The sequence below is a fragment of the Buteo buteo genome, chromosome 22 (genome assembly GCF_964188355.1).
Source record: "Buteo buteo chromosome 22, bButBut1.hap1.1, whole genome shotgun sequence".
Lineage (NCBI taxonomy): Eukaryota > Metazoa > Chordata > Aves > Accipitriformes > Accipitridae > Buteo > Buteo buteo.
The window spans coordinates 4,771,155-4,791,873 of NC_134192.1; the positions used below are offsets into that span (position 1 = coordinate 4,771,155).

Genomic DNA, 20,719 nt, shown 5'->3' on the forward strand with positions numbered 1-20,719 from the left:
TTACCAGAAGTTGAGACACTTCACCTTACCCTACATGTAGGACTGTTTGTTGACTTTTATGGGCTTCCCTTGTGTGTACTCTTCAGTCTGTGCTGCAAACTGAAGGTGGGCAGTATAGCTGTGCCTCCTCTGTATTTCTTACCATTATCTCCTTTCTTTTATTTCTCAGATTCCTTTTCCTTTATTCTGCTTTTAAGCCTTGACCCTTTAGCCTTCCTCAGTTGCATGATTCCACTTAGGCTTTGGTCGACAGACACTTGCAGAGCTGGCATTTCCAGCCAGTGGCAGATGTAAGACAACATTTCTGCTGACGTTGATTCAGCCAAGCAAAGATCAGCTGTGTTGGCAAGAGCAATGGCAGTGAAGGAGTGATACATATTGGGCCTGATTCTTCCGTCTCTGACATCAGGGTTGTACTTCACTGGATTATTTGTCTGTATTGATGTAAGTGAAAAGACACTGGAGTCTTCATATGATCTAAAACTCCATAGAAGTGAATGTTTATTCAGAGATCCAGATACAGAGAATGCATTAACTCATATTCACTGTTTTGCTGTTCTTGCTGGCTAAAAGATAGGCTGTTATAAATACCTGTGGGGTTTATGAACAACTTAGTCTAGCGTCTGAAGGGGGCTGGTATGTATGTGTGTGGCTGAGGGCACAGTTTATTGCACTCTATGCAAATATAGCATGGTGTGAGGCTTTAAAAAAATATCCTATGGAAAAACATTGCTGCAGATAGCTGTGGTTTAACTGAAATTGGAGTCGCTTCATGAACAAGGGAAATACAAAGCCAGTTTGTAGCAGTGATCAATAGAGGATTCTTTTTTCTCTATTTGTTTAAAGTATGCTTTGCTTATTTTTCTTAAACAGCAGTCTAATGATTGTTCCCTGGTTGATGGCTCTAGGGAAAGGGCTTAGAGTAGTTTGTGTAGCTCAACAGTGGCTGTTCTGGCTGCAAAAGGAGCGCTGGCAGCAACTTCCAAAGAGTCCTGCTGAGTCTGTGCAGACCAGATCCGCTTCCAGTGCTTGTCCTCCCAGGGTTTCTGGGGATTTGCAATTTTTTATGAGCTGCTAGGAGGCTATTTGCAGATCTGAGGCAGTTTTGGTTCCTCTAAAATGACATGTCATCATGTTGGCATGTAGCAACCCTACTCTTTGATGTAATAGGATGATGCTGAACCAAAGCATGGCTGCATTGTGGTGTACTGGTCCCCACTCAGTGTATTTCGTTAGCAGGGTTTGCTGTCTGAAACAAACTAATAAAAGTGACTACACTGTGAACTTTGTATCTTTCAGGCCTTAGATAATTCCTGTCATTCACTGAGCTCCAAGTGAGTGCAAAATACAATGAGAAATGCAATATCATCTTTCAGACCAGTATGCCTACATCAACATAACTGGTAAAAACTGGAAGATGTCAGTATTTGCTGTTTGAAATGAAGAATAGTTTGAAAAGAAGGCAACCAAACAAACCAAACAAGATGGTAACACCTACTATGTTAAAAAAAAAAAAAAAAGGCCAAACTACTTGTTTTTGTAAAATGTGCTGTCTCTCCCTACAATTTTTCCTGATTTCCATCATTATACTGTCCTGGCTACAGTAATTCTTTAACTGCTGAACTTATAAACAGACTTAGCCAAACCTTGGAGTTGCTAGCCATCTGTAAGTTACAACTGGGTAAAGACTACTCTCCTCTGTCCTATCTAGACATCAAGTTTAAGGCCTACTAAAGACTTCTGATTTTTCAAGTAAGAATCAATGTGACTTTTATATGTACGTATGGATAAAAGGTATTTGATATCCTTGAGGTGTTTAAATTTATGTTGTTATTTCAAGACTTTTTTTCTTGGTTTTATTTTTTCTTTCAGATATGTAACTCTTAAGCATTCTGAAAGCAATCAGAAGCAATTCCAGCTTTGATTAGCAGCTAATTTAAAACAACTGATGAGCTACCATACCCCTTCATTTGGCTTGTTGGTATGTTTGCTTAACTGCAGGATACATTCCTAACCCTTAGACATTTCAGTTCTGCTTGGATACAGTAAAGGCCATTATCTGGCTTGCTGTCTGTCAGAACAGGGAACGTTTTCTCCTTTCATTTTAAGAGGGAAGAAGCCGCTGAGCTGCTTTGGAAATAGTGGGCTGGTTATTGTCTGTCTAAAGCTCCCTAGACCTGTGCGCAGGACAGCACCAGTCAGGTTATCCTGTCATCATATACAGATCGCTGATTATCACACACCAGTGTTTGTGATCTTCTGCAGCACTGCTTCCTTCTGTCTCTCATCAAGGCCCAATGAGCACAGACCGTGACAGGTAAAATCTTCTTCCAGACCTCAGATGCTCCCATACAAAGAGCCATGCTTAATCCCTGGCCTAGTGTGTAATTTAGTAATCTGCATGGTCATGAATTCCAGGGATATATGGGCAGGAAGCGCAGAGCAGTGTGGGTAGCAGGGCAGGCCTACAGAGTCATTTAAGTCTTTGTTGTATTGTGTAGCAAGGGATTTTGGGGACAATGAGACCTGTCTGTCAAAGATTAAGCAGACTGGAAGTGTGGTTTATACCAACAAATGAATGAAGCTTTTTGGAGTGTTAATACAGCCACGTAGTAAATGTCCAAGGACTTAAACATACAATTTATGTGATGACAAGCAACATTGGAATTAATCATTTATTCTATATACCTTAGCCAGTGGGAATTCAAGTAGGTGAAGAGTTCATTTCCGTCCTTATCTTGATCAATATGCAACACTTATTAGGAGAAATGAAAAATCCTCTATTTTTTTCTCTCCCTGACTTTGGTTTGAAGTTATTTTTACTAATTGCCATTTATTTTCTGACACTGCCTAGTAAACCAGCCACTGACTGACTGGTGCTTCTTGTTATCAGGCATTGCAGTAAAATTTTGCCTGGACCTGCTCTGCTTCAGCCTCTGGAGATAACTGGAATCTTGCCAAATGTTATGTTTGTAGATTTGCAGGCCTCTACTACCCTCCACTCCTTCTGCTTTGGTCTGTATATTTCCAAGCAATGTGTAGATGAGAATTCACAGACTCCATTTTTTCCCTTTAAAGTGAATTGTTTACATGTTTGCAAAACTCCCCTGGGCTCTGCTGTGTAACAGGTCTCTGGGAAGAGTTTTTGTTCTAAATCTACTATCTTGAATAAGCAAATGGTTCCCATCTGAGTTCTAAATCTTGACTAATATTATCTGTTCCAACAGATAATTTTGTTTTTAGCAGAACCCTGTGCAAGGAAAGCCGCTCAGACCTTTCTGAAGTGCCAGGAACATGCTGGGAAGGCTATGGGAGGCAAAATGTAGGGGAAACTGCTTGCAGAGAATCTATTGTTCGCCACTGACCCCTTACTGGACAGATCTATGAATGGCCTACTTTCACCGCCTGCCTTCTAACTAGAAGCATCCTTTGGGGCTGAATGACCTTAGTGGATAATGAGAACTTTTGCTGTGTTTCTCTCTTGTAAACAGAATGTTTAGCATGTGGAACATGGTCTGGTGACTAAAATGGATATTTTTTTAAATGTCTGTGTTTGTAAGGGGGGTGGGTGGGTTGTTTTTTTGTGGGTTTGTTTGTTTGTTTGTTCCAAAAAAGTCTACTTTATTCATCAGATGAATAATATTAATACACGATACAGTAGTAGGGCTTAGAGGTAGCTCCATGCTGCATAGATCAGATGCCAGTTTCAGACTTGCTTTCAGAATTGCATTGTATTAAGTACTAAAACTTGGTTGTAATAGCACAAAGACTGGATACCGGGCAGGGGAAGGAACAGAAGTAATGCATCAGTAAGAACAAACGGGAAAAAGACAAGTTTGTTTTTCTGGAACAGTGCTTTACTTGTGGCAATTTTATAGATACACATTTTTTGTGTAACAGGGAAATTTAATACAATAATTAGATGTTCTATCATGAAAAAAGTGAGCCAAAAAAAGCAGTCTTAAGATCATGATCCAGAATAGGTTAGGCTATGACTTGGATTGCAAGCTAGAGGAAAGGTTCAGATTTTAAATTCGGCTATCTCAGCATCTTACAAGCTTGTTCTCTCAGGAACTTGAGACAAATCGAGAGAAACTCCTAAAGGCAAGATTGGATACAGGCATTTAAATCTGCTTTTAGAATACCAATATTATGCTTGTGATCCAAATCTCTATTGTTCATATTCTGTTTCACTTTACATTCTGCAGAAGTGGAGAACACAATGACAAATGTTAAACTCATCTTTTATTTAATTATCGTATTACTTACCACCTGAAAAACCACAGCTATTTTTATTCCAAATATTAAAATGAATCTGTGCTATTTTAGTTAGTATTAAGTAGTTTCTGCAACCAACTCACCTCAATAAGACAAACTGTAATATGTACAGCCACATTACTAGTTAGAATATCTGCTGACAGACAAAGAGTAATAAGAAAAGATTGAACAACTTCTATGAAGATTCAAAGGCAAGTTGTTAAATATGAAGATTGTTCTCTTAGTTGATAATTTTGCTGCATTTAAACCAAGGTAATTTTTTCTGCTTTAGCTGGAATACAGTGAAAACATTGACAGCAACACAGGAAAGTTCCGTAAGAAGTGTGAAAACTAGGGGAGTAATACCCTCAGTAGAGCTACAGCTGCCAATTAACAAATCAATATGATATTATGATATCTGCATTAAAATGGTCCTCAGTTATGATCCTTTGAGAGAAGTTGTTGCTCTAGAGTAATTACCATGGAAAATAAATGATCAGTCTCCCTTGATATGTCATACACTACATTATCACTTTTTGCTCAGATACAATTAATTGATAGCCACCTTCAAAGTAGAAGTAGCAAATCAAGTGGAAACTAACAAAATCTTTGGAATCAAAGACAAGACTGTTTTCTGCAGCTGTGATGAACTAAGTGTTTGTGAGCTATCCAAATATCCCATTCAGATTGAAAGTCTTTGCCTGGCAGAAAACATTTTGGAGGTTTTTGAATCTGTGCAGAGTAAACAGATACTTCACTGAGTGAATTTTCTTCGAATGACCAAACCCCTCCAGCCTTTTAATATGATTTAAAAATGGGTTTGATTGCAGCAATCTGGGAATGGATGAGCCTCGCCCAGGCTGCATACTCCAGATCTGGGTCTAAAATTGCCCAAAGGGAAGGAACATTGCTATTGCTAGCCTGGAAAAAACTGGGGCAGGATCTTGCCTATCCACTCCAGTGCTTAGCAGGGAACCCAGCTGGTGAGCACGAAATAATTGTCCTAAAGACTGGTACCCTTTAACTTCTTCCTGGCTCTTGTTGATTAGTGGGTTATTTCTCTCTAGAAGTGCAAGAGGCATTAAATCTTTGCTAGAAGTCTTTAACTGACATTTTTGCAACTGTTCTTGTACATCTCTGCGTTGTTCTCCTCTGTGTGGCTGTTTCTGTAAAAATACTCCTAAATTGCTGGTCTTAGATGCATCTTGTGGATATGAGTTCCCCAGGATAATTGCCAGGATTTAAATAGACTGGGAACTTAGTTTAGCTGCTGATAGAAACTAAAGCTGGGAATAGCTTATCTGTAGCTGAAACTGCAATAAATAGCTCCAGTGAGCAAAGTTTCTCTAAAAGGTTCATGGGCTATTTTTTGTGTCTAGCATGAGGCCCTTTAGAAAGGCCAAGAAGGCATCATGTAAGGTAAGTGATCACCAGAGCTCTGTAATTGTTTCCATGCATGGAAACCTCAAGGGTTTTTTGTTTTTTTCATTACTGGTTTCTTCATCCTCGTTCCTTCCTTTACTGGTTGAATGTCATGTTTGGGGAAGTTCTGGTGCAAGAGGACACTCTCTGTTCCCACAGCATGAGGGAAATGGAAAACTGTGTATCATCCACTGATATGTAACTCCTTTTCAGTCTTTTTGTCTCATGCTTCTGGGTCTATTCCTTGTCTCTGAGTTATCTCCCTATCTCTGTGTTATTGGGGGAGCAGGACATGACTGTGCTTGATTTCCAGTTCCCAGGCAGAAAAAGTAGTCAAATGTAGTTATAATGTAGTATTAGAAATTGTGAGCCAGCTGAGACATTCTTTTGACCTTTTAATTGCCAGTTCCCTGTTTCCTTCCTTCCCATCTCAGTCTTCCATTTTCAAAATCCCTTAGCTCTCGTTGGCTGCTGTAGAGGCTGATGGACAGAGAATTCTGTGTGTGAAAGACCGAGTTGCCCGCTGAGATGTGCAGTTCCTCCCCCTCATTTGTTTCCGAGAGAGTTGCACTGCCGCTTTCTCCGTGCACAGCCTGGACTTTCATAGCCAGTGCCTTTGTGGGATGCATGAAAGTCAGCGGCTCTGCCCCTCAGTGCAACAGGGAAGATGAAACCATCCTCTCTGCTAAGGAAAAGTTGTGCTGGGAAAATGCTGGTATGGACAGTCTCTTCCTGCTAGATCTAATCCCCTGCCCACGTCCCTGTTCTGTCTCTGAGGAAACACTAACTTTTCACAGCCTTTGCTTGCAAGGGGAATTAGAAATTTGAAAATTGGGTTTGTTGTAAAAGAAAGAACTGGACAGGAGCCCAAAGCAAATTAACAGATCTGGACACAGCAGACCCTGAGGAGGTTTGGAGTCTGTTTGGCTTCAGCATGTGGCTGAACCCTCCCTGCCTTTCTAGATACAATGTCCCTTTAATAGTCTTAACAGGCCTGACTCTGGCAAGATTTCACTTGTTCAGTACACTACTTAATACAGCTAATTTTCTACTGACAACATTTTTTTGCAACAATGAATCTTCTGTCACTTTAGTCCACGAAGAAGGCAGCTTGGAAATGCCAGCCAGAGGGGGAGGTAGCAAAAAGTTCATTGTAACTGTTCACTTAAACAGTTCTTCAGAAGCACGTCAGGCTTTTTTGGTTTGTTCTGTAGAGTGCTGGGGATAAGTGGAAGGGAAAATAACACAACACTGCATGCTCTTCTTTCCTCATGAGCCCACAGCAGATCTCTGAAAAAGTTGTGTGTTGTAGGGTGTATCTTAAGGAGAGTCAGAAGCTGTGGTTTTATGGGCAGTGCTGATGTGACTGCCCGTGAAGTCATTATGATTCAATATCAGTTTTTCCCAAGGGACTCGTCTAATATCTATAATTAGTGTGGTATCTTCCTCAGTAATGAGTTAGGTAAAACCCCTTTAAATGGTTTGTGAAAAATAGTATGCTTGATCTTAGCAAATCTGTTGGAGAGACTATATATACGCATACAGATTGTATATATATACACAGTACATACTGCAACGCCTGTAGCCAGGTCTTGGAAATTGTATAAGCTCAGTTAATAAACCCCAGTGTGTGTCTGAAGTTCATCCATATTGTTTGTCATGTGAAAAGCAACATATAGAAACAATTAAAATACAAGATAAACCCAAGTGATCCCATTTGATTGTCTGATTGAAACAAACAAGTTATTGAGTAAGAGACAACTTTAAACACAAAATGTAAAAGCAGACTGCAAAGTATTTCTGATGACAATAAAAGTACTGCCAGAAGTAAGGATAGTAAGGCTGAAGAAGAAGAAAGCAAAGCGAAGCTGGCAGTAATTGTGGGCTGCCGTCCTTTGCAGGTCACACTTGTGTGCAGCATATCACTATGGGTTACTCGGGAATGAAGCAATTTCAATTATTCTTTTCATTTACACAGTTTTCAATAAACATGAAAACTAATTATAACCAGTTAGCTGATCCTTTGCTAGAGCAATAGTGATGTAGACACCTGCTGTTCTGTATCACCGAAAAGGCTTTACTGGCCTGTAAGGGGCAAAAAGTAGTTGGCAATAGAACCAGTGGCATCTGCAGATCAGTCTGGTTAGAGAAAAGCCCTGCAACCAAACCAGTAGAGTCAGGGGCTATGACCCTCTCTTTTCATTCGACCCGTCTCCTGTTTTGGGGACTGACTGCTGAGGAGTCATTATTTGGTCCTTTTCTACTGCTGTGCTCTCCCCAGAGATGACATGTGTGCATTCTGGGGAAAAAAAATGCTTTGTATGTGCTACCTTGTCTACTTTCCTTTACAGCCATCAGGAAAATGGAGAGAAGTCCTACAGCAACCCTGTGTTTTCTTCTGAAAGAACTAATTCTTTTGTATGAAAATTCAGCTCAGGATTTGGGCTGCTGTCAAGAGATGTACACAATATTCTGAAGTGCCCTTCCCTCAGTAAAGGGCAGGAAAATGTTATGACAGCTGCTGTCCTATGTGAACAGGTCGGGGAACTGTAAAGGCTTTCTAAAACATTTTTTAGAGATTAGGCACCAAAGACTTGAGGGAGAGGAGATGAACTGAGGTTGCAAAAGACCATAAAATCTCATAAACCATTCAAACCTTTGGCTCTACTATACTCTTTTGTTAAATAAAAAAATGCTTAGTTTGTAAGTGAATTGAAGTCAGTTAGACCTCACTTGCTGCAACATTTTTGCTAAGATTTCATAATCGTGTAATCCATCCTTTCAGTATAAGTCCTATTTTTTTGGAACGTTGATGAGTGTAATGTAATGCCAGAGCTCCATGAGATGTGGGAGGGGTTCCTGCCTACTGCTACTCACCTCCTCCTCCATGCCTCATTTCCTCGGTTGCCTCTAAGTCAGGCTTAGATGCTTGATTTCAGAGGAGTAGTGCCAGTTGCCAGTCTCGCACACTGTCTACATGAATTGCTCTCCATTTGTGTATGAACCTAGCATTGTCCTTCCAGTTTAAAACACGAAAAGGCCCTAAAGATATCAGTTCAGCTAGCAAAAAACCCTTTTGCTGTGGCAAGTAGCAAAAAGCTCATCTCAGATGACTATATATCACCTGAGCCTCATGGCCAATTAGCTTAAACAAACAGTGGCTAAGCTGGGGATTCAGGGGTGATCACCTTGCTGCAGTGATACTCTGGGACACAATTCATCAGTATCTATAGTCTCTGCAAACCCTGATAACTGTTTCACATAGTTTCTGCTGAAATGAAGGCATAATTTTGAGTGATGATTATGAAAAAGACAAGTACATTTTATTCAGATACGTAGTGTAGCTCCTTAAAAATAAGCTTTAACTCATGATTTTCATACAACAGTTATTCATTTACTTGAAATACAACATAAGACATCACTATGCTTCATAAATCCTGCTACTTGTTCTTTATTTTAAAAAATCCCCACAAATAATATCTTTACATTTCTGTAGTGCCCGTCATTCTGTATGACACTCAGTGTCACGCATGGATCCCCTCCTGTCTGGAGTGCAGCGCAGGAAGGCTATCGCCTAGCCGGTGCATCTCGCACAGATGTTACAACCCACAAGTGACTTTCACTTACTTTCATGTTATCTGTCTTCTCTGTGGTCTGGAACCTTTCCATGTGCTCTTACTTTCTTATCTAACTTGGACGTTTCAGTACATCAAAGCAAAGCAATCTGAGTTAAAGTCATCCTTTTTGACTGTCTTTTAAAAAAAAAAAAAAAGTAGTTTCTTTAAAGATTATGAAGTATAAAATGGAATAATTACTTAGATTTAACACTGAACCACTCCAGGTATTGTCCATGGTGGGGAAAAAGACGACAGTATGTGGTCTCTTTGTGTGCTGTAAATAGAAATAGCAAATATGTGGAATTGATTGGATCAGGATGTTCCATGAAAGTTTTTAACTGGAAATTGAACATTTTAAAGAATAAACTTCTCAGAGATTTAAATATCCAATTTAAAAATAAAGATATTTTAATTTTTATTTTTTTTTTAATGTCCAGGGTTTATATGCAGTTCTGTATTTATAGTGTGGTAAACCTTCTGTTGCAACTTTATGTTACTGAAATACAGGATTCAAGAAGCAAATGGTTTATGGAATTAAATTTCATTGATCTTTTCTAAAGCAGTTTAAAAATAGGGCATAAAACTATATATATATGCACACACACATTTTTTAATCACCTAGATTTCCTACTTGTGTTCATGTCTAGTCAGGCTTAGTGGAAATAAACTCTATTTTCAAAAATACTTCTGTTATCACATTAACTAAAATTGGAAATTATTATGAGAAACTGCCTGCAGTTGCTCATTACTACATTAAAAGATTGCTCCTGAGATGACCAGAGCAGCCTTGACAGTCTGCAGTGTGAGCATGCCAAGCGCTGCTCTGGGTAAACAAAAAACTTCTAAAATGAATTATGATATTAAAGAATTTCACATGGTACAGGAATAATTTGTCTCTTTTCTTCAAAATTAATTAAAAAAATATTATTACCCTGATATCCTTCCTTAAAAAATTATGAGATTTTCGGGAAGGTGCTGAATGAAGTAGGATTGTTGCACAGGATGTTTTTTCTGGTCCTTTATTTCTGTGTGTATATACAGTTTTGTGTATTCATCTCATGCTGTGTGGGTGAAAAGCTGTGTAGAGGAACAGTAAATTATATGACAGAAATAAAGAAGCCATTTTGAACAAGACTTTCCCTAAGTTTTTAGAAGAAAAACTGAAGAATAATTTTCTTTAAAAGTACAAAGCATTTTTCAGTAGGGAAAATAATTACTCACTCTGGAATGTGAGCAGGGGACTGGATACCTGACCTGTAATTTAGGAAAATAGTGAAGGGTTTTTCATCAGTAATTATTATTATTACTGTAGAACTGTGGGGCCCCAGTTGAGACCAGGACTCTCTTGTGCTAGGCACTGTCTATCCAGCAAGAGATAACGGCTGCCGGAGGAATCTTGCAGCAAAGGCAGGGCAGGCTGAAGAGGAGAAGGGAGGAAATAGAGGTAGAAAGTAGAAGTGGTTAGCCCAAGGTCATGCTACTCACTAATGGACACTGCTGCCTTGCATCAACAAATCACTTACAGACACTTCATCTGAGTTTGGCGCGAGTCCTATATCCCCTTTTCTAATGTGGCATCCCTGATCAGAGAGAATGGCCATGATTTAAATGGGTAATGCCATTTGCCTGCATGAAAGAGCATCTCAAAGGATCAGTCCTTTGCACAGGCTATCCTGTACAGCATGGGAATCGGGTACATAGATCTTCCTTGAAAGTTTTGGGCTAGATTCTTCTTAGTGTATGCAGTATATGAGGACATACATTTTTAGGGCCATAATGGTTTAATCGTTGGCTCTTTGGTTTGCCCTAATGTAATCAACCGAGTATAAGATGCTTCAGACTCCAAAGCGTTTGTTTGTGAAGTAAATCTTTGTTACTAGCAATTTTTTGTGTCAATAAAGCATTGTTTATGGGGGATAAAATGGATGAAGAAATAGAGATTATGAATAAGACCCTTACTCAAAATGTGGTCACTGAATTCTCATAGAGAAAGAACTATGTGTTAGTTTGAGAAAACTTGAACATTTTTAAATTCAGTTGCTCTTTTCATACACTGGACCTTAATTTTGCTGCTTGTAATATGGCAGACTACGAATTTATTGACTGAAGTAGGGATTAATTCCTCCCCACCTGATCAGTACTAGTTATGCTAAACTTATCTCGCTTTGCGAGTTCCAGTATCCCTTTTTGCTGATGAATCCCTGAGCTAGTATTTGCCAGTGAGTGAGGCTAATAGAACTGTCCCCCAAGTAAATAAGCACTTGTATTATTTTTTTTGCCCTTGAAATAAGGGGCATGTCCAGTGGTTCCATACCACTGCCACATGTGTCCTTTGCACAGCTACCAATAAAATAGATTTGTACTTTATTCTCCAAGCTCACAGAGGCAATGGGAAAAAAAAGAATGTTTGGAATTTGCAATGCTATGTGTAGCAGCTCTGCTTCAGTGGGCGAAAATTTCTGTGGGGTATTAGAGTTAGCAAAAGGGGTAGGGACAATAGAGAAACTGGGATGTATTTGATTGTGTAGCAGTAGAGAGGCCGCATCATTACCCACCATACTGGCCTTTCCTCATGACACCCTGGGATGCAGGTGAATTAAAAGGGTGGAGGGAAGAAGGCACATGTTGCAGGACCTTTTCCATCTTGAAAGACGCTGTCAGCAAATTATATTTTCAGGCCATTTTGTTTTAGCACCTTCTGCAGTGTGGTGATTCAGAAGCAATGGGAGGTTCCTATCCCAGCCATTTTTTCCTCTTGGTTACCACACATCAAGAATGGAAACCTGAATATGTGAGGCATTTCTGTATTTTTGATGGTTTGCAATGGCTAAGCACATAACAGAGATGCATATGACTCACATTGAATTTGTGGCACAGACTTGGTCAAAAGCCTGAAATTATCTGTGGAAATCCCATGGCATATCAAGAAATAATGCCATTTTTTACCAGCATCATATTAATCACAGAGGGACAGGCATCTCATTTAGTGCTGCTTGTGTAGTAAAAGTCTGGTGCACGAATATGTTTGAGAATGCAGGTCATGGTTTTCAAATATATGAAATTCTAGTGGGCATTTGAGAAAAAATTCACAAGACAGTAATTTCATAGACTTTGTTCTTGCTTGGTGTTACGAGCATTCTATAGTTTTTCATCTTCTTAAAAACAGTTGTCATGCAGCCAGGAAACCAAAATGATACTGTTTGCGTTACTAATGGCTTTTCTACAGGCTACTGGACTATATATATTGAACAATAGAGATTAAAAATAGGGAGGTCTGTTCATTCGCTGTAGTTTCTGTTTGATGTAATCCACATTTTATGTTTAAGCTCATCTTCACTGCTGAGAGATGTGTTATTCTTTTTATCCTTTGGATAAGTAAGAGCAATCCTGATGTCAAAGCACAGTAAAGACTAGGCACTTAACTTTTTGCCATAAGGTAAACTCATTGAGGTCAAACAGTAGTTCCACCTGGTGTTGAACGCTGTAAGTTTACCTTGTGGTAAAACCTGAGTCTTCATTTTGCTTTTATCCTGGAACTGCTCCGGCACACCACAATGCTTGCTCTTTGTAATGTTTTTATCTTGGGACAGTTCATGGGAGTGCTACCGAATGCTGAAAAATGCTGCTTTTTTAGCAGTGGAGGCAAGTCCTTTGTTTCAGCATAGAAAACATGATTTCCATCCACATAGACTTCAAAAGAAACAGTAGGAATTCTTGAGAGCCTGATTATCATGGCATAATCACATTATCAGAGAGATTAGAAGCACTTTACTGTGTCTTTATGGTTTAGTGACACTCTAAGGCACTGGACAAAATCTTCAAGTGCTGTTAAAATCTTTCTTGTAGGGCACTAAGGCAAAAGACAGTTTTTTACTTATGGGCCCTGAAATCACAGAGAACATGTTTAATTCTTCTGTCAGAGAGCTGCAGAACCGAACACAAGCAGAACATGTAGTTACTGGTCTTTACTGTCTCATCTGGATATATTTCTCAAAGTGACCTGCAACAGAGCAAAACAAAAGCCTCCTAAAATTTTAATTCCTATCAGTTCCAGTCATTGTGAAACACTGTCATTAACCAGGCAATCAAACTAATTGAATACAGAAGTGTTAGCAATTCAATTAAGTGAGGAATTCACAGTGTTTTCTCTAGAAACCTTGGTGGACTCTTGGATGCTGTTGCTTTTGTGGGTGGTGGCTGGCTGTAACACTAACACACCCATTTTTAGGGTATGTCTCTCCACTGCTCTGTTGCCTTGAGGTAAACAGTCCACAACCCATATCTTGTAAGTGAGATGTTGCCTGAAAGACTCTGCATAGCTTGTGACTATGGGAAATTAAAGTTAAAGCCGAGACTGAAAGTGAGAGCAAAGCATGTGATTTTCACAACATGTTCCTCGTTGTGTATGGTTTGCCAAAGACCACTGAAGATTTGTGGATTAATGTTACAATCATATGGTTCCCAATATAAAGGATTCCATTGATAATTAGTCCAGAGAGAAGAAAGCTAAAAATAATCAACAGAAAAGCCTTTTCAGATGGGAGTCTGTGCCTCTGGAAGTGCATGGTATGGACAGTGTCTAGACAGAAAAGGTATGGAATATAAAACATGCACTTGACCTCAGTTAAAAGGCCAGGATGAAACAACCACAACAGAAAGAGTGGCATGGGGGAACTGCTGCACTTTAAAAGAAAACTGCTCCAGTAGTGAAGAAACATGGAATATGGGACAAAATGTTTTAGCCTAAACAGGTACTAAAAATGATCCTGGAAAAAGAATTTTTAAAATCAATTACAGTTTGTTTCACTTTGCTTGATTACTAACATGTAAAAATGCATTTTTAAATTAACTGTAAAGTCTTTTACCTGCCAAGGCATGGAGTCAGGAGTTTGTATGTGTCCAGCTGAGATTACTAAAACACTTGCAGCAGGGAGCTGCATTCCTTCTGCTGTTTTAAGAAGTTAGGGAAATAGAAGGGAAACACACTACAATGCGCATGAGTGTAGAGGAGAATTGAAAAGAGAAGGATTTTTTTTAATTTTTTTTTTTACTTCCTCCTGCATTCCATATCTTTTAATGTAAGGCTTGATCCTTTGCATGGATAACTTCATGTAATCTACTGACTGTTTTGCCAGTAGAAAGATAGCCCTAAACTGCCATTTTCTACTGATACTTTGGGACCTTAGACTCTGTTGATCTCTTTCAGATTGTCTCAAAATGAACCAAATGAAAAGTACAAAAATGTTAACACAAAACTGTGTTAAGCATTCAGCTGCCAATAGGCAGTTTCTGAGGCTAATAAAAAATCAGAGCACCTACAGCAAATTTTTTTAAACATTGGCTTGTTTCAGAAACAAGTACTAGACTACTCTGCACATCCGTGTAGTGATAGAACAATGAAAGTTCATCAGTCACATATGAATCTCTGCAGTTGTAGAAAAGGCTGCCATCTTCGGGCAATACTCAGTCATTGCACCCTTCTTTTTGTGCTCGAGAAATCAAAATCCACACCCCATCTATAAGCTATCCAGGAGAGCACAGTGGAAATAATCCCAGTCTTGAGCCAACCATTGTACTAGTCTCAAATACTCTAAAATATGCTTTCTGACTGTATGTGACCCATGCAATTCTTGCATCTTGTGTTATCTTTTTGTTGTGCTTGATCTAAAGCATAAGCAAAATCTTTTTGCACTTTACAGCTTGGAAATACAGCTACAAACTCAAGAAGCAGCAGTCAGTTTGATCTCAAAACACTGTTGTCTTACCCTGTTCCTTCCTACAGCAATATGAGTAGTAATAAATCTTCCAGGAAAATGGGGAGGTTTCTTACTATTACTCATGACTTCCCTGAGATAACTTCTAAAAACTCTTTATCTCAGAATGTACAGGAAAAACTTTAGGATGTCCTAACTACCCTGAGAGGTATCAAATTGGATTGCAGATTGAGTTGGATAGAGTAATTGCAAAGGAGTTTGTAAACATGGTGCATTGACTTATTTTTTGTTGTATATTAGGGTCGACCAGGACCGATTGGGCTTCAAGGACCGATAGGTGCACCTGGATTTACTGGCCCGGAAGGTTTGCCAGGAGCAAAAGGTGAGAGAGGAGCAGTGGGCCCCCCTGGACCATCTGGACAGAAAGGTGACAAGGTAGGCTCAACAGTGACTTTTCTGCCCCTACAATAGATCTATTGTATATATTTTTGAATGAATAACGATAATTTTGGACTATCTGCCCAGGGGTAAGAACACAACAGCATCTCATTAGTGTCTTATGAGAATCCCCTGCTTTTATTTTTGAATGAAAGTACAGTTCCTAAAGCTGCTGAACATTGTAGCCATCCTGGTAGATGAACCATAGCCAAATTAGTATTGCTGTTGCAAATAGTATTTCACTTCACATGCTCAGGGATAGATGGGTGTTATCACACTACGTTTAGGGAGACCTGGTGCTGATTCCTGTGTAGAAGATCCTGAGTTGGTGTCTAGCAAAGCAAAAGGAATGGGCACTAAATGAAACCTGCAATTCAGTTTTGTAGGTGCAAAGTTATAAATAACAGAAAGAATATTATAAACTGTGTCACATTAAATGGAATAACCCATAAGGTGTGGGTGTCAATGAATGCAGTGAGCAAGAATGGGCAGAACAACAAACAGAAATGTCTTAATGTCCTTAGGATCTGTTCTGCTGTCTCTTCTTAGGAAAGAAGTATCAAAAGGGGAGTTTGGAGCTAGGTAAAAGAATGAATGAAAATACGAACCAATACTTTCAGTAATAAAAAGTAGGTACATGTGGATAGTTCATCTTAAGTTTGCATTGTGCACCAGGCATGTGTTTACGTCATGAGTTTTGGGTTGCATGCAGAGCCATGTATATGCTCCCACCACATAGCCTGACAGAGGTTATGTAGTAGATTATAAAATGGGGAAGTCTGATATTGTCTGATGCAAGGACTGGGATGAGATTCCTGCTGTCACGCCTACGTGGTTGGACAAAAGGAATGTTTCGAGGACAACAGCTTGCAAGCTTAAAAGACAGAGGAAGTCCTGCATGCTGTGCCTGGTTTCTAAAATCTGAAGGAAGTCTGGGACATCAGGACAAGGGCTTGCATTCTGGGACTATCCCAGAGCATCTTACCAGTCTACTTGATGCAAGGTGCTCAGTTAATGTGTGCAAATAAGACAAAGGCAGATGGTTTAGGTATCAGGACCTGCAGAGCAGAGTTTGTCTTCCATGTTTTCCCAGCTACTGACAGGTGAGCTAGCTAGATGAAAGGTAGCTCAATTGTACTTTCATATGCTGTAGTTACACCCTTCTCATTTAATATTAGTCAACACGCTGGAGTTCTAGTCACCCTTTCTCGTAAGACAAGAACCAAGTAAACTGAAAATGATGACAATGAAGGTCATTGCTTTGGTGTTGCATTCATCTGAAAGGCAATGGAGGATTCAAAACAAGGACTGAGTGCTGATATGTGTGATAGCATTTTCATAATGCTAGCAGATAACACTGAAATCATTAAACCCGGATTTTGGAAGACACAGAAACCAGGTTAGGAACTGGCTTTTAATGATTGGAACCAATTTCCTTGCACTGAAAAAATGCCTTATTTACTCCAGAACTGCTGTTTCTATCCATTGAAATGGATACATATGCAATATCAACATGCAATAAGATTCTGTCTCTTTATCCCTCGTGGAAGCAATATACTTTACCTTTCCAAAGCACGAGCAGTTTAGGCTGGATGTTCTGCTTACACAGTCTCTTTTGCTACTGTTCAGAGCAGAGCAGTAGAACCAACAAAGTAGTAATTATTTGCAACTGAGCCAGGGGTGGTCTGAAGTTAATACAGTGGTCTGTGCATCTTCAGGTGGTGCTATCCAAGCACAGACAGAAAAACCCCTAAGTCCTGTTGAAACTCTTAGAAGGTCAAGTGTGACACTGAGAGTTAATCTTATACTGGACTGTTTGTTTTCCTGGCATCTTGTTTTCCCCAGATGTACAGAAGAAGATTATATTTTACTTTAAATTGCCTGATTAAAACATTCCTGAAACACTCATTTGGCATCCAGTCAAGCTCAGATGCTCAGTTCCTATCTTCACTGACCCCTGCGGTCATAAAGAATCTGCATGAGATAGTTTGCTCCTTTTGGTTTTGAAAGCTGAAGTCCAAGACTGAAAATGTTGGAGTGAAAAGTACCCTACAGGTAACTGAAATACACAGATTGATGAAGTGAAATATAATAAGTACTCTTTTTCTCCAGGGCCCAATGGGAGTTCCAGGGTTTCAAGGCATCAACGGGATCCCAGTAAGTTTGCATATGTAAATACAAATCACCAGAATGTTAGTCACAGTCAAAAGCATGTAAGCACAATGAAACTGTCCTAACACATGCATAGTGTATCTTGCAAGTGCTTGCTTCTCTCTGGAGGGAAATGGCAGTGTTTGGTAGTCTACCTGCTCATCCCATGCTGTTTTATAAGAGGTTTGGATCCTATTATGGGATGATAGGAAGTTGATACGTATCAGGAAGCGAGCCTGAGTTACGTGGGGATCCACTGCATCGTTGATAAGCTTTTCTTTCAGCACCATGTTCTTTCAGCACCATGTCTAGAAAACACCATATCATAAAATCATAGACTTATGGAATTGAAAGGGACCTCAGTCAAACGGGCATGATCAGCTGTGCTTCAGGCCATTTTTAGTATGTGTTTCCTAACCAATTCTTAAAACCTTGTAATGATGGAGACTCTAACTTCTCTGTTAGAAAAGGTTTGCTAATGCCTAACTTCAGTCTTTCCTTCTGCAGTTTAAACCTCTTAGTTCTCATCTTACTCATCGTGGACAGACACCAGATTGTTCCCTTTTACTTTGAAGTAGGCTTCTTGTATGTGATAACTGTTACCAAGTCTCCCTCAACCTTCTTTTGCTATGATGTGAAAGAAAACAATGATTAGAGCTGAGGTCCTCCAGACAATCCTTGCTTCTGCACTAGGTGCTAGTTCTGGTTTAGACCTCAGCCTTCCAGATACCTAAGACAGGAAAGAGATAATTGCTACATTTTCCAGGTTGGTAAGGGTAGGTAACCACTTTCCCTGACCATCAGGAATTTTTTTGTTTGTTTCTTTCATTCTTTAGAAATTTAACATTCTAGTGGCTGTTGTTTCCTTTACCATACAAAAAATTATGTGCCTAGAGTGTTTTGACCAGCTTTCTTTTCTTTGGTTTTCCCCAGTGATTTTTGCAAAGGTGTCTTACACTTTACCTCAGGGGAGTTTTAGCTGGGCCAGCTTTAGAAGTTGCCCCAAACTTCCTTGCTCTCTCTACACTATTTAGCTCATCCTGGTTTCTCCTTCTGGTATTAGAATTCTTTTTCTTTTCTTGATTACATTTTTCCATTTTCTGTATCCTTGTGCCTTTCTCATCTTCCCTACTTCCTCTGCTGGCCAAGATCTCCAACAGTTGAGCTGTGTTTTCTTACTTCCTATCAAAAACTGAATTGTTTTGATAGATTGGCTGAAAATGCACAGTTGGCCCTGTAAATGAGCTTGCTTGATTTCAGTTCCTTCCTGGCCCTTGTCCTTCTCTCCCCCTCTGCTCATCCTTGCCTGTTTTCTCTCCTGCTCTACTCCCTTGCTGCTATTTTTTTCTTATCCCACCAGCCAACTCTCTAGCTCTGAAGAGAACAAGCTGTTCCCATAATACTTAATTTAATTGAACACACTGTGGGAACATGCTGTTCTCAGGGTATTTTTTCAGACGAGGCTCTGGAGAAAGGGGATTCCCAACAAGGAGGGGAGGCAGAGATACAGCAACAGCCATTGCCAGGTAGTTGGCAGCAACAGGCATTTCAAGGAAAGAGTAGAGGAGGTAGATGAGAGGATTCAAAGCCCTCCAGCATATGCAGATCTACTCTGCTTTTACAGTATTCTGCTAGTGGGCGAATGGGAGAGAGGCAGATTTTGCTCCTCATGAGCAGTGAAGTGCTCACCACCGTGGCTCTTCTGTGCCACAAGTGCAGGGCAGAAAAGGGGGAAGGGAAACTAGTTCATACTGTTTACATTCTAGCCATTGACATAAATACTTCTATTCCAGGGTGAAAATAGCAACCACCACTGCTTGAGAAAATATTTATACTTTTGCCAGTTGTGTTTCAGGATAGGGAGTAGTTTAGATTTGTTGTGAAATGCATACGAACGTATGCCTATTATATAGATGTGTGAAATGCAGAGCAAAGGAGAGGGAGCATGTGTGTGCTGATACATGTGAAAGAGAAGTAAAAATATATTGCTATATCTGCACAATCTAAATATGAAGAGTGATTCTTTGTAGTATGCAGGTATGTTAGCGTGGGCAGGTATATTTTAGTCATGGCTAAAGGACTGCAAGGCTGTGATTCAGAGGGGAATCCCACTATTGACCTTAAGGGAAGTGGTGTTCCACAGAGTTCCCTTGGGGAATGCTGGTGGCAAGTAAATCATGTTGTTGCAGCTGGCCTGACTAATCCCTTTAACCTAGTAAATACAGCAGCGACATGTGTTTATTGCTAGCCTTTCGTGTCACACTGTAGAAGAAACCCTCAAATCCTTAGCCCTACTTGGGAAGTTTATTTTTTCCTATAGGACAAGATTCAAGGATACCTCTAGAAAAGGCTGGAACTGGAGCCAGGAGATGTATATAGTTTTTCATGAACTGTCCAAGGAGTTTTAGAAGGAAATATTTCTATGAGAAGTGAGCCCTTGTCTGTACCATGAAAGCTAGAGCTACATGGAGAGGCAAAGTTCTCCATTTTGGGACCCTCCTAGAGGAAACGCAAGCACTTGGTGATGGCTGTAAAAAGGCCACTTTGCCGTAGCAATCCATGAAACTGCTTATTCAATTAGTTTTGTGTTCACCCTTAATTGCATTTGTTTCCCTGTTTTTAAATATTTGTTGAGCTCTCCTGTTGGGATCACCTTTGTGCTGTTTGATTTAGAAAAGAGGCACCTTGGGATCACAGCGTTAGTGTACGAGCAAGAGTCAGATAAAGCGAGGGCCTAGATGAACAGTTTGAGTTTTCTTATCTGTCTCACAGGGAATTTCTCCTTTTGTGAAAACAGAGAGCACAGCCTGTATTTTAACTCAGGTCTGTAAACTAGTCACCCTGTCATGTATGAGTGAAGCTTGTAAAAGTCTTCTGCCTTAGTCAATTGAGGTGCTTGTGCTGAATTGGCACATCTGCCAAAACAGGAATTAGAGGAGATGAGAGCATTGAAACTATTAACCACCATTTTTCAGGTCAACACAGCTCTTTAAATCAGTATTATAAATACCTGGGGAAAAGGTTCACTTAAGCCAGAACTTTACAACTCTCAAGGAAGTCAGTTGTGGGTGCTCCTCAGGTAAGGTTCTTAAAACAAAACATTATGAACTCTCACAGCAG

At 39.8% G+C, this 20,719-nt stretch overlaps 1 protein-coding gene across 4 annotated transcripts in view; it reads left to right on the plus strand.

Moving 5' to 3' along the window:
• Positions 1 to 20,719, plus strand: part of COL4A6 (collagen type IV alpha 6 chain) — a 142,714-nt gene that overhangs the window by 72,711 nt on the left and 49,284 nt on the right. For 3 of the 4 annotated variants that reach the window (XM_075053673.1, XM_075053671.1, XM_075053674.1), the window contains exons 5-6: positions 15,311 to 15,445; positions 17,561 to 17,605. In XM_075053673.1, coding sequence (XP_074909774.1) covers positions 15,311 to 15,445; positions 17,561 to 17,605 — 180 coding nt within the window. Of the gene's footprint in view, positions 1 to 5,111; positions 5,241 to 15,310; positions 15,446 to 17,560; positions 17,606 to 20,719 lie in introns of those variants that run through there. The other variant, XM_075053675.1, reaches the window with a different exon arrangement.